This window comes from Perca flavescens, chromosome 5 (assembly GCF_004354835.1).
Source record: "Perca flavescens isolate YP-PL-M2 chromosome 5, PFLA_1.0, whole genome shotgun sequence".
Lineage (NCBI taxonomy): Eukaryota > Metazoa > Chordata > Actinopteri > Perciformes > Percidae > Perca > Perca flavescens.
In genome coordinates this window covers 40,192,451-40,204,495 of record NC_041335.1, presented here as the reverse complement: position 1 = coordinate 40,204,495, position 12,045 = coordinate 40,192,451, and the positions used below count along the sequence as shown (strand labels likewise).

At 38.6% G+C, this 12,045-nt stretch overlaps 1 protein-coding gene across 1 annotated transcript; it reads left to right on the top strand.

The window, feature by feature from the left end:
- The first annotated feature begins 1,563 nt into the window (after positions 1-1,563).
- Positions 1,564-10,163, top strand: pierce1 (piercer of microtubule wall 1). Its single transcript, XM_028577485.1, has 3 exons — positions 1,564-1,808; positions 4,235-4,313; positions 9,907-10,163. Exons 1-3 carry the CDS (start codon positions 1,714-1,716, stop codon positions 10,087-10,089), a joined length of 357 nt encoding a protein of 118 aa, XP_028433286.1. The 5' UTR covers positions 1,564-1,713; the 3' UTR covers positions 10,090-10,163.
- Positions 10,164-12,045: the final 1,882 nt, after the last annotated feature.

The window sequence follows — 12,045 nt, the reverse complement described above, 5'->3', positions numbered from 1 at the left end:
ATTAAATTAAATGAGATAGAAATAAAAAATTAAATTTTTTATTGAATACTTAATTATTAGTATTATTATTAAATTAAATTAATTATTATTTATTATTATGTTTAGGCCTTCTCTGAAGGCGTAGAAGGCCCTGAAGGTTCCCCACTGGACGATACACACCTGCTGCCAATCAACCATCACCTTTCCCGCCATAAGTACTTCAACCCCGGCTCCCCATTCATTGTTGTTTGTTTTGTTTGTTTGTTTGTTCCTGGATTTGTTTTTTGGAATTGGAGTCTGGATTTGCCCACCTGCTCCGTGTTCCTGTGTTTTTGGATTTGCTCACCTGCTCTGCTTACATTTGTAAGTTTCTTTGTGTTCTCATGAAACTATTATTATTTCTACTGCTGCCTCTCCTTGCATCTCTACATTTGGGTCCTAGCCTAAAACTCTGACAGATCTTCAACATTGACTGGCCCATGATGTCACGGTGGACATGCACACTAGCATGAGTTTGTGTTGTCGTAGCAACCGTAGCAACACTGTGCGTTCATGATGTTAGCGTTCTCTTAATACATCAATGCTAGCTACCGCTGATGTTAGCTACTAGCCGATAGCCCCGGCAGTTTGGGAAACGCTAATGACATTACATCCACGTTACAGGCTTTACAGCATATGTACATCCCTCGGATGTATCATAAGATAATAGCATGGACGTATTGATAGAACACATGGTGAATTACAACAATTAGCTTTATTATTACAGCTACAGGACCTCGGGAGAACAGTCATATGAGCATGTGCAGTGCAGGGCAACATGGGCGGGTGCAGTCCCGCGGGTCTGTTTGTGTCTATTATGCGCGTTCATCATGCCTTGTTTAATAACTCTGGATTTGGCTACTAGTGAATGTTAAAAATGTTAAAAACGTGACGATTTAAACAAGGACCCTTTAAGTGTTCTGGCTGGTAGGTTTGTGTACCCCCCAAAAAATTATCCGCTGAAATATAGAATTTTCTTTTGCCATGCAAAGTCTCTGGGAGAAGTCTTTCTGGGCCAGAGGGGGACAGTTTCACCCTTATCCGCTAAGCCTATGGTGGCTTTAAGACATGGTGCTGTTCCTGGGGGCTTGATGCTAACTTGTGATAGTACAGTTACTTCCTGTTTAGATTGCTCCTGATTGGACAGCGCTGCTGATGTTTCCTGGCAACAGAATGTATTCTCAAAGACGCTCTGAAGCAGTAAATGCTAGATCAGATCTGCTAGACGTGTGTATGTAGTTGGGTTTTATGCATGAAGAGTGGGGATTGGTTAGGGTAAGACTACCAGGGTAAGCCAATCAAAGGCAGAATAAGGCAAAAATAAGGCGGGCCACGAGGCACGACATGTTCAGTAGATCCAATCTAGCATCTACCCTTTAAAGCCTGGTGAGCCACTTCCTCTTAACATGTTGCCTAGCAACACAAACAAGAGTTCTGCTGCTCTGGAATTATTTTAGATTTGATTTAAAAGAGGAAAATTAGGGTTATTTATATTTGTTTCATGTCAGTGTGTGTGTGTGTGTGTGTGTGTGTGTGTGTGTCTGTGTGTGTCTGTGTGTGTGTATGCTGAGACACAGTGTGTGATGTTATGCGTCTCCATGGTAACCTTGTGTTGTTAGTAACTGTGTTTTGGTCAGACAGCCAGTCTATCACTCCATCACTCTATCAGTCTATCAGCCAGTGAGCCAGTCAGTCATGGAGGAGCAGAGGGTTCAAACATGCGACGTTTACAGGACGGATCCCAACCTGCCGCACCGATTCAACAACCCCCAGTGTTTCCATGGTTACAGGTAGTTACACAGTTAGTTATGTTTTACTGACGGGTTAACTAATGCTAGTTCAGGTTACTGTCATCTGATCTGAGGTAGAAACAGAGTACTGCCAGTACTACTGCCTGTACTACCTTCATATAATACTGCTAGTGCTTCTGTAGTAGTACTACTGCCTGTAATACCTTCATATAATACTGCCAGTGCTTTTGTAGTAGTACTACTGCCTGTACTACCTTCATATAATACTGCTAGGGCTTCTGTAGTAGTACTACTGCCTGTACTACCTTCATATAATACTGCTAGTGCTTCTGTAGTAGTACTACTGCCTGTACTACCTTCATATAATACTGGTAGTGCTTCTGTAGTAGTACTACTGCCTGTACTACCTTCATATAATACTGCTAGTGCTTCTGTAGTAGTACTACTGCCTGTACTACCTTAATGTAATACTGCCAGTGCTTCTGTATTACTACTCCTGCTGTACTTCCTTCATATAATACTACTGTGATGAAGGTAGTACTTTTGTGTTCTTCTGTGTTACAATAACTACTTTAGCTATGTAAACTAGTGGTGACGATGGCCTTTACTCATCTAATGTACTCTATGTTCTCTGTCTCACACAGCCAGTTATTTTGGGATGTGCACTGTAGGATTCTCGTAGGGTACAGATTTGATCATTGGCAAATTATCAAAGATGTTTTATCAATATTAATAAAGTTATGAATATGGTTATTAATAACTTTATCAAATCGACAAACAATCAAAACAGGGCACCACCCTGCAAGTCAGGGACCAATAATCAAACTGTGGAACAGTCTCATTTCTGTGGTAATCCTTTAAAAAGGAATTAAAGGAAGGGGTGAATCGACCAGCAATTATTACAACAAGTACACAAATAATCACAAGCAACCGCTAATTAATTATAATAAGATTTATTAACGTCACAATTATCAGTAGCTAATCAATAATTCTTCAATAATAAACATATATCTTTTACAATATCACAGCCAAAACAAAGCAAAAACAAAGCAGCATGGACACGTCTGTGTCTGTGTGTGTGTGAGTGTGTGTGTGTGTGTGTGAGAGAGAGTGAGTGAAAAAGGAGGGGTGGTGTCAAAATGTAGTTCCAACACAAAAACAACTCCAAAAATGGCTACTCCTGTGAGCTGCACAAAACTATTTAATTATTATTAATCCATGTGTTAGCTCTGTACAAGGTGATGCCGACTCCACGTGTGAAGCTAGCACCGTTAGCTCAGGAGCTACAAGCTAGCTTGTGTCCGTGTAGGTGTATGTGTGTGTGTGTGTGTGTGTGTATAATTAGTAAAAGGAGAAAGGGTAAAGAAGGGAAAACACTCTGATCTTAGTTATCGATAATGACCCACCCCCCTCAGCTACTCAGGTCTGGACCACACGTGTAGTTAGGACAGACTGAGACTTTTGACTTACTGAGGGAAACTTTGGTCACTATAACCACTCCAGTGGCTAACAGCTAATTTCGCGATTCTATCGCAGACAGTAACTGAAACACCATGAAAGGAGTGACTTAGCAAGTAGCAATTACAGTTATACCCAGCTACTTAACACAACCTAATCAACCGTATAGTGATCAGTTATACATTCACAGAACAGATTAATAATCACATATGGACCAGTACATGATTAAATCAGATCACCTTAATGGCAACAAGTGGTAGCGAACCCTTTGCTCATTAATAAACACACTACTTATCTCTGCCCAGACGTAAGCCTCCTTACGGTGTGTTCAGTCCGTTTGTTTCTGTCCTGAGATTTCCACAGAAATGAAACAGACAAATCCCCTGGCGCTCGTCAGCAGCCACGGAGAAACTTCCTCCAAAAAGGCAGAAAGGGGGAAGTTTAGTCGACTTTGAGAAGAAAAACATTGTTTCCTTCTCACTGCAGATATGAAAACACTGGTGCGTTTTCAAGGATCCACCGAAATAAAATCCACTTTCTCCAGAAAATGGAAGTTTTAGCACAAGCGCTTGTGCGCTCCCCTCAGCAACAGAGTTGCAATGGAAGACGAGGGAGTGTCCTAGGATCAGGTTATTTATAGATCAAGACTGCATGCTGTGTTTATGGTCCCTTTGAACCAATAGGAAGACTCAAAACTCTTGAAAGTTTGAAGACTACAATCTTGTAGTTCTTTGACTTCCTGCCAGTTGTGAGGCGTTCCCCTTCTGGCTGGCACTTTCGCATAGAGGTGTGAATTAACCAGGCTTTGGGGTTTACATGCAGGCCAAGATTCCTTTGTCTCTGAGCACATGTGTGTCCTGTATCCAGAGGTCAGTTTAATCTGAGGCCTTCTGGTTAAAATCAGGTTTAACCAGAATCTTGGTCCCCAACAGCACCCAGTACAAGGTCAACATTTCTTGAAGACATTTCTAGTTCTTTCTGTAACTTTGAGCTGCTGTTTGTTTCAGGGAGAAGATCGATCAGCCGCTTTACCGAACATCCAACCAAACATACGGCAGCAAGGGACCATCTGTTCATGAGATACAGGTGAGAGACAGGCAGGCAGACAGACAGACAGGCAGGCAGACAGAGAGACAGTAAGACAGACAGACAGACGTGTCACCAGTGTTGCACCAAATGCTCTTGTGGGGAATTGTGTCTTTGTTACATTACATGTCATTTAGCTGACGCTTTTATCCAAAGCAACTTATAATTACATTTTATATATACATACATACATACATACACATATGTACGTACCTCGAGCAACTAGGGGTTAAGGGTCTTGCTCAGGGACACATTGGTTGATGTATCTCAGTGGGAATCAAACCCAGGTCTCCACAACCAAAGGCATGTGTCATATCCCCTGGGCCATCACCACCCTTGGTAAACTATAGTGTGGTGTAGGTAAACTATAGTGTGGTGTAGGTAAACTATATAGTGTGGTGTAGGTAAACTGTAGTGTGGTGTTGGTAAACTATATAGTGTGGTGTAGGTAAACTATGGTGTGGTGTAGGTAAACTATAGTGTGGTGTAGGTAAACTATATAGTGTGGTGTAGGTAAACTATATAGTGTGGTGTAGGTAAACTATAGTGTGGTGTAGGTAAACTATATAGTGTGGTGTAGGTAAATTATGGTGTGGTGTAGGTAAACTATAGTGTGGTGTAGGTAAACTATGGTGTGGTGTAGGTAAACTATAGTGTGGTGTAGGTAAATTATGGTGTGGTGTAGGTAAACTATAGTGTGGTGTAGGTAAACTATATAGTGTGGTGTAGGTAAACTATAGTGTGGTGTAGGTAAACTATATAGTGTGGTGTAGGTAATCTATATAGTGTGGTGTAGGTAAACTATATAGTGTGGTGTAGGTAATCTATATAGTGTGGTGTAGGTAAACTATATAGTGTGGTGTAGGTAATCTATATAGTGTGGTGTAGAAAAATTATATAGTGTGGTGTAGGTAATCTATATAGTGTGGTGTAGGTAAACTATAGTGTGGTGTTGGTAAACTATATAGTGTGGTGTAGGTAAACTATAGTTTGGTGTAGGTAAACTATGGTGTGGTGTAGGTAAACTATGGTGTGGTGTAGGTAAACTATAGTGTGGTGTAGGTAAACTATATAGTGTGGTGTAGGTAAACTATATAGTGTGGTGTAGGTAAACTATAGTGTGGTGTAGGTAAACTATGGTGTGGTGTAGGTAAACTATATAGTGTGGTGTAGGTAAACTATAGTGTGGTGTAGGTAAACTATGGTGTGGTGTAGGTAAACTATATAGTGTGGTGTAGGTAAACTACAGTGTGGTGTAGGTAATCTATATAGTGTGGTGTAGAAAAACTATATAGTGTGGTGTAGGTAATCTATATAGTGTGGTGTAGGTAAACTATATAATGTGGTGTAGGTAATCTATATAGTGTGGTGTAGGTAATCTATATAGTGTGGTGTAGAAAAACTATATAGTGTGGTGTAGGTAATCTATATAGTGTGGTGTAGGTAATCTATATAGTGTGGTGTAGAAAAACTATATAGTGTGGTGTAGGTAATCTATATAGTGTGGTGTAGGTAAACTATAGTGTGGTGTATGTAAACTATATAGTGTGGTGTAGGTAAACTATAGTGTGGTGTAGGTAAACTATAGTGTGGTGTAGGTAAACTATATAGTGTGGTGTAGGTAATCTATATAGTGTGGTGTAGGTAAACTATATAGTGTGGTGTAGGTAATCTATATAGTGTGGTGTAGGTAAACTATAGTGTGGTGTAGGTAAACTATATAGTGTGGTGTAGGTAAACTATAGTTTGGTGTAGGTAAACTATGGTGTGGTGTAGGTAAACTATAGTGTGGTGTAGGTAAACTATATAGCGTGGTGTAGGTAAACTATATAGCGTGGTGTAGGTAAACTATATAGTGTGGTGTAGGTAATCTATATAGTGTGGTGTAGGTAAACTATATAGTGTGGTGTAGGTAAACTATGGTGTGGTGTAGGTAAACTCTGGTGTGGTGTAGGTAAACTATATAGCGTGGTGTAGGTAAACTATATAGTGTGGTGTAGGTAAACTATATAGTGTGGTGTAGGTAATCTATATAGTGTGGTGTAGGTAAACTATATAGTGTGGTGTAGGTAAACTATGGTGTGGTGTAGGTAAACTCTGGTGTGGTGTAGGTAAACTATATAGTGTGGTGTAGGTAAACTATGGTGTGGTGTAGGTAAACTATGGTGTGGTGTAGGTGAAGTCATCTTTATTTTCCACGACGGGTTATTTGTGATATAGACAGCAGCCAACACATCCAATCATTACAAAACAACATCAATAACAATACAGTAAGGATTCATCATGGAGAGCATGTATAGCAGCAGCCTGGGGCCATATCAGACCCTTTTAGGGGGGCTCAAGCCCTAACAATTATTCAAAAAATGTTTTAAATCAATTTTAGTGCTTCAAGTTAGAGTTTGAAAACTGTTCAGTTAGTGAAAGAGGGTAAACAATGACAGGTTTAATATCCTGTGTCGCTGTCGGCGATGCTATGCACCTGTAACCCCTTCAAGAAAAGTTTGATTTTTAATCTTTTTATTGTTTGAATCTCATTATGATTTCATTTGATTCTGGTAGTCCATGAAGGGAATATCTTGCAGTTATCCTCTGTTATAATAATAAATACATCTATTCATTGTTATCCAGTGAAATTACTGATTTATTACTGATATCGCTTGTATGCAATTCTGTGTGTTTCAGACTCAGTCTAAAGACTGAAGTTATGTTATTGTATGTTTCAGACTCAGTTTAAAGACTGAAGTTATGTTATTGTGTGTTTCAGACTCAGTCTAAAGACTGAAGTTATGTTATTGTGTGTTTCAGACTCAGTCTAAAGACTGAAGTTATGTTATTGTGTGTTTCAGACTGAAGTTATGTTATTGTGTGTTTCAGACAACTGTGTTTCAGGTAAACTATATAGTGTGGTGTAGGTAAACTATATAGTGTGGTGTAGGTAAACTATAGTGTGGTGTAGGTAAACTATATAGTGTGGTGTAGGTAAATTATGGTGTGGTGTAGGTAAACTATAGTGTGGTGTAGGTAAACTATGGTGTGGTGTAGGTAAACTATAGTGTGGTGTAGGTAAATTATGGTGTGGTGTAGGTAAACTATAGTGTGGTGTAGGTAAACTATATAGTGTGGTGTAGGTAAACTATAGTGTGGTGTAGGTAAACTATATAGTGTGGTGTAGGTAATCTATATAGTGTGGTGTAGGTAAACTATATAGTGTGGTGTAGGTAATCTATATAGTGTGGTGTAGGTAAACTATATAGTGTGGTGTAGGTAATCTATATAGTGTGGTGTAGAAAAACTATATAGTGTGGTGTAGGTAATCTATATAGTGTGGTGTAGGTAAACTATAGTTTGGTGTTGGTAAACTATATAGTGTGGTGTAGGTAAACTATAGTTTGGTGTAGGTAAACTATGGTGTGGTGTAGGTAAACTATAGTGTGGTGTAGGTAAACTATATAGCGTGGTGTAGGTAAACTATATAGTGTGGTGTAGGTAAACTATAGTGTGGTGTCGGTAAACTATGGTGTGGTGTAGGTAAACTATATAGTGTGGTGTAGGTAAACTACAGTGTGGTGTAGGTAATCTATATAGTGTGGTGTAGAAAAACTATATAGTGTGGTGTAGGTAATCTATATAGTGTGGTGTAGGTAAACTATATAATGTGGTGTAGGTAATCTATATAGTGTGGTGTAGGTAATCTATATAGTGTGGTGTAGAAAAACTATATAGTGTGGTGTAGGTAATCTATATAGTGTGGTGTAGGTAATCTATATAGTGTGGTGTAGAAAAACTATATAGTGTGGTGTAGGTAATCTATATAGTGTGGTGTAGGTAAACTATAGTGTGGTGTATGTAAACTATATAGTGTGGTGTAGGTAAACTATAGTGTGGTGTAGGTAAACTATAGTGTGGTGTAGGTAAACTATATAGTGTGGTGTAGGTAATCTATATAGTGTGGTGTAGGTAAACTATATAGTGTGCTGTAGGTAAAACTATATAGTGTGGTGTAGGTAAACTATAGTTTGGTGTAGGTAAACTATATAGTGTGGTGTAGGTAAACTATAGTTTGGTGTAGGTAAACTATATAGTGTGGTGTAGGTAAACTATATAGTGTGGTGTAGGTAAACTATATAGCGTGGTGTGGGTAAACTGTGGTGTAAAATCTATATAGTGTGGTGTAGGTAAACTATATAGTGTGGTGTAGGTAAACTATGGTGTGGTGTAGGTAAACTCTGGTGTGGTGTAGGTAAACTATATAGTGTGGTGTAGGTAAACTATATAGTGTGGTGTAGGTAAACTATGGTGTGGTGTAGGTAAACTCTGGTGTGGTGTAGGTAAACTATATAGCGTGGTGTAGGTAAACTATATAGTGTGGTGTAGGTAAACTATATAGTGTGGTGTAGGTAATCTATATAGTGTGGTGTAGGTAAACTCTGGTGTGGTGTAGGTAAACTATATAGTGTGGTGTAGGTAAACTATATAGTGTGGTGTAGGTAAACTATATAGTGTGGTGTAGGTAATCTATATAGTGTGGTGTAGGTAAACTATATAGTGTGGTGTAGGTAATCTATATAGTGTGGTGTAGGTAAACTATATAGTGTGGTGTAGGTAAACTATATAGTGTGGTGTAGGTAAACTATGGTGTGGTGTAGGTAAACTCTGGTGTGGTGTAGGTAAACTATATAGTGTGGTGTAGGTAAACTATGGTGTGGTGTAGGTAAACTATGGTGTGGTGTAGGTGAAGTCATCTTTATTTTCCACGAGGGGTTATTTGTGATATAGACAGCAGCCAACACATCCAATCATTACAAAACAACATCAATAACAATACAGTAAGGATTCATCATGGAGAGCATGTATAGCAGCAGCCTGGGGCCATATCAGACCCTTTTAGGGGGGCTCAAGCCCTAACAATTATTCAAAAAATGTTTTAAATCAATTTTAGTGCTTCAAGTTAGAGTTTGAAAACTGTTCAGTTAGTGAAAGAGGGTAAACAATGACAGGTTTAATATCCTGTGTCGCTGTCGGCGATGCTATGCACCTGTAACCCCTTCAAGAAAAGTTTGATTTTTAATCTTTTTATTGTTTGAATCTCATTATGATTTCATTTGATTCTGGTAGTCCATGAAGGAATATCTTGCAGTTATCCTCTGTTATAATAATAAATACATCTATTCATTGTTATCCAGTGAAATTACTGATTTATTACTGATATCGCTTGTATGCAATTCTGTGTGTTTCAGACTCAGTCTAAAGACTGAAGTTATGTTATTGTATGTTTCAGACTCAGTTTAAAGACTGAAGTTATGTTATTGTGTGTTTCAGACTCAGTCTAAAGACTGAAGTTATGTTATTGTGTGTTTCAGACTCAGTCTAAAGACTGAAGTTATGTTATTGTGTGTTTCAGACTGAAGTTATGTTATTGTGTGTTTCAGACTCAGTCTAAAGACTGAAGTTATGTTATTGTATGTTTCAGACTCAGTTTAAAGACTGAAGTTATGTTATTGTATGTTTCAGACTCAGTTTAAAGACTGAAGTTATGTTATTGTATGTTTCAGACTCAGTCTAAAGACTGAAGTTATGTTATTGTATGTTTCAGACTCAGTTTAAAGGGAAGTCCTGTCAGTTCTCGGAGGCGATGCTGCAGAGCGGGATGTACCGAGATCACGGCTTCAACACATCTGTAGAGAGCAGCAGAGTGACCATTTCCACGGCAACACAACACAACAGAGGCAACCTCCATTTTCGCTATCACTGTGGAAACCAAAACAATGACAAGTAGACATTTAAACAACCTGTAAACATTTTGAACAAAAGGTTTTGTACAACAAATATAATAAAGAGATGAATCTGAAATCTGCTTTAAAGAAAGTTTCTTAGATCAGCAGACAGGAGATAAAGATCTCAAATCAGCAGGGAGGAGATACAGATCTCAGATCAGCAAGTAGGAGATACAGATCTCAGATCAGCAGGGAGGAGATACAGATCAGCAGGGAGGAGATACAGATCAGCAGGGAGGAGCTACAGATCTCAGATCAGCAGGGAGGAGATACAGATCAGCAGGGAGGAGATACAGATCTCAGATCAGCAGGGAGGAGATACAGATCAGCAGGGAGGAGATACAGATCAGCAGGGAGGAGCTACAGATCTCAGGGATCAGATCAGCAGGGAGGAGATCTCAGATCAGCAGGGATCAGATACAGGGAGGAGGGAGGAGATACAGATCAGCATGGAGGAGATACAGATCAGCAGGGAGGAGCTACAGATCTCAGATCAGCAGGGAGGAGATACAGATCTCATATCAGCAGGGAGGAGACATGAATGTTTCAGAAACGTTACATCTTTTAGTGAAACCTTAGCTATGGTTAGGAACCAATCAGATTAATTCGAGCTACCCTTTATATGAAGGTAAATATGGTGCAAAAATCTGAACTTGTAAATTGAAATTTGCACTCATAGACAATGTTCACACACTTGTGATCTGAAGGTGAAGGCACAGGAAATATACTCATAAATGTGTAGATTGATATTTACATGAAAACAATGACAGCTGCAAACTTGTAATGCATTTAACAAGTTCCGATTTTTCTCACATCATGTTCTACATTTTGCACCATATGTATGTATATTATCTTCATCGCTATACTGTTAGTTTGATAATTTAAAAAGAACCACATGTGACTATAAGATTATAAGTTAACATAAGATTTAAAAACATACAACTCTGCAGAGCATTAATTACATTACAGGCCGGCATTAAACATCTCTGAGGATAAAAACATAATAAAATCTGGAGGTGTGTTTATACCCAGGGATATTGTCTTCCTTCTGAGGTAAACATTTATTTGATATATAATTATTTATATATTAATAATATATATATATATATATATATATATATATATATATATATATAGACCTGGATCCTTGTTACTGGATGTGTTTCTGCCTCACAGTTTGTGATTGTATGTATAAAAATGTAATACAGAGTTTAACCAGCAGATGTCGACAGTTTCATGCATGAACTATGACTACTCAGGAAGCTCTGCCTGGTTGAATTTATTAAATACCGACAAATAATATTTCAGATGGAATCGTGATTAAGTTGAAACTCATTAAGTTCATTTTCATCAAATGTTTCAAATATAATCTCAAGATTTGATCAATAAAACATTTACAAATAAAGATATGAATCATGTTTCTGTTAAAAAATCTAATTGAATCAGAAATGATCTTAATGTCTCAAACATTTTAAATCAGATTCTGTTTTTATGGTGTTCCCAAACGCCTCGTTTCTTCTTCTCTCACTGAAATCTGTCCAAGGGAGAGAGAGTGTGTCTGTGTGTGTGTGTGTGTGTGTGTGTGTGTGTGTGCATGTGAGTGTGAGTGTGTGTGTCTGTGTGTGTCAGATGGTCCGCAGCAGGGTTCAACACACACACACATGCGCACACACACACACACACACACACACACACACACACACACACTTGTGCCTGCAGATAGAGATGTTTCCATGACGACCACATGATGATTAATTTAGAGACATTTTCTGCTCCATCTGTCTTCTTCTCCTTTTTGTTTCTCGTTCAAACTGAAGACTCTGAACTGACCCTCTTCTAACCCATAACTGATCCATAACCGATCTATAACTGACACATAATTGATCCATACCTGACCCATAACCCTAACCCATAACTGATCCATAACTGTAGCAGACTAAATTCTGCAGTTATCAGTC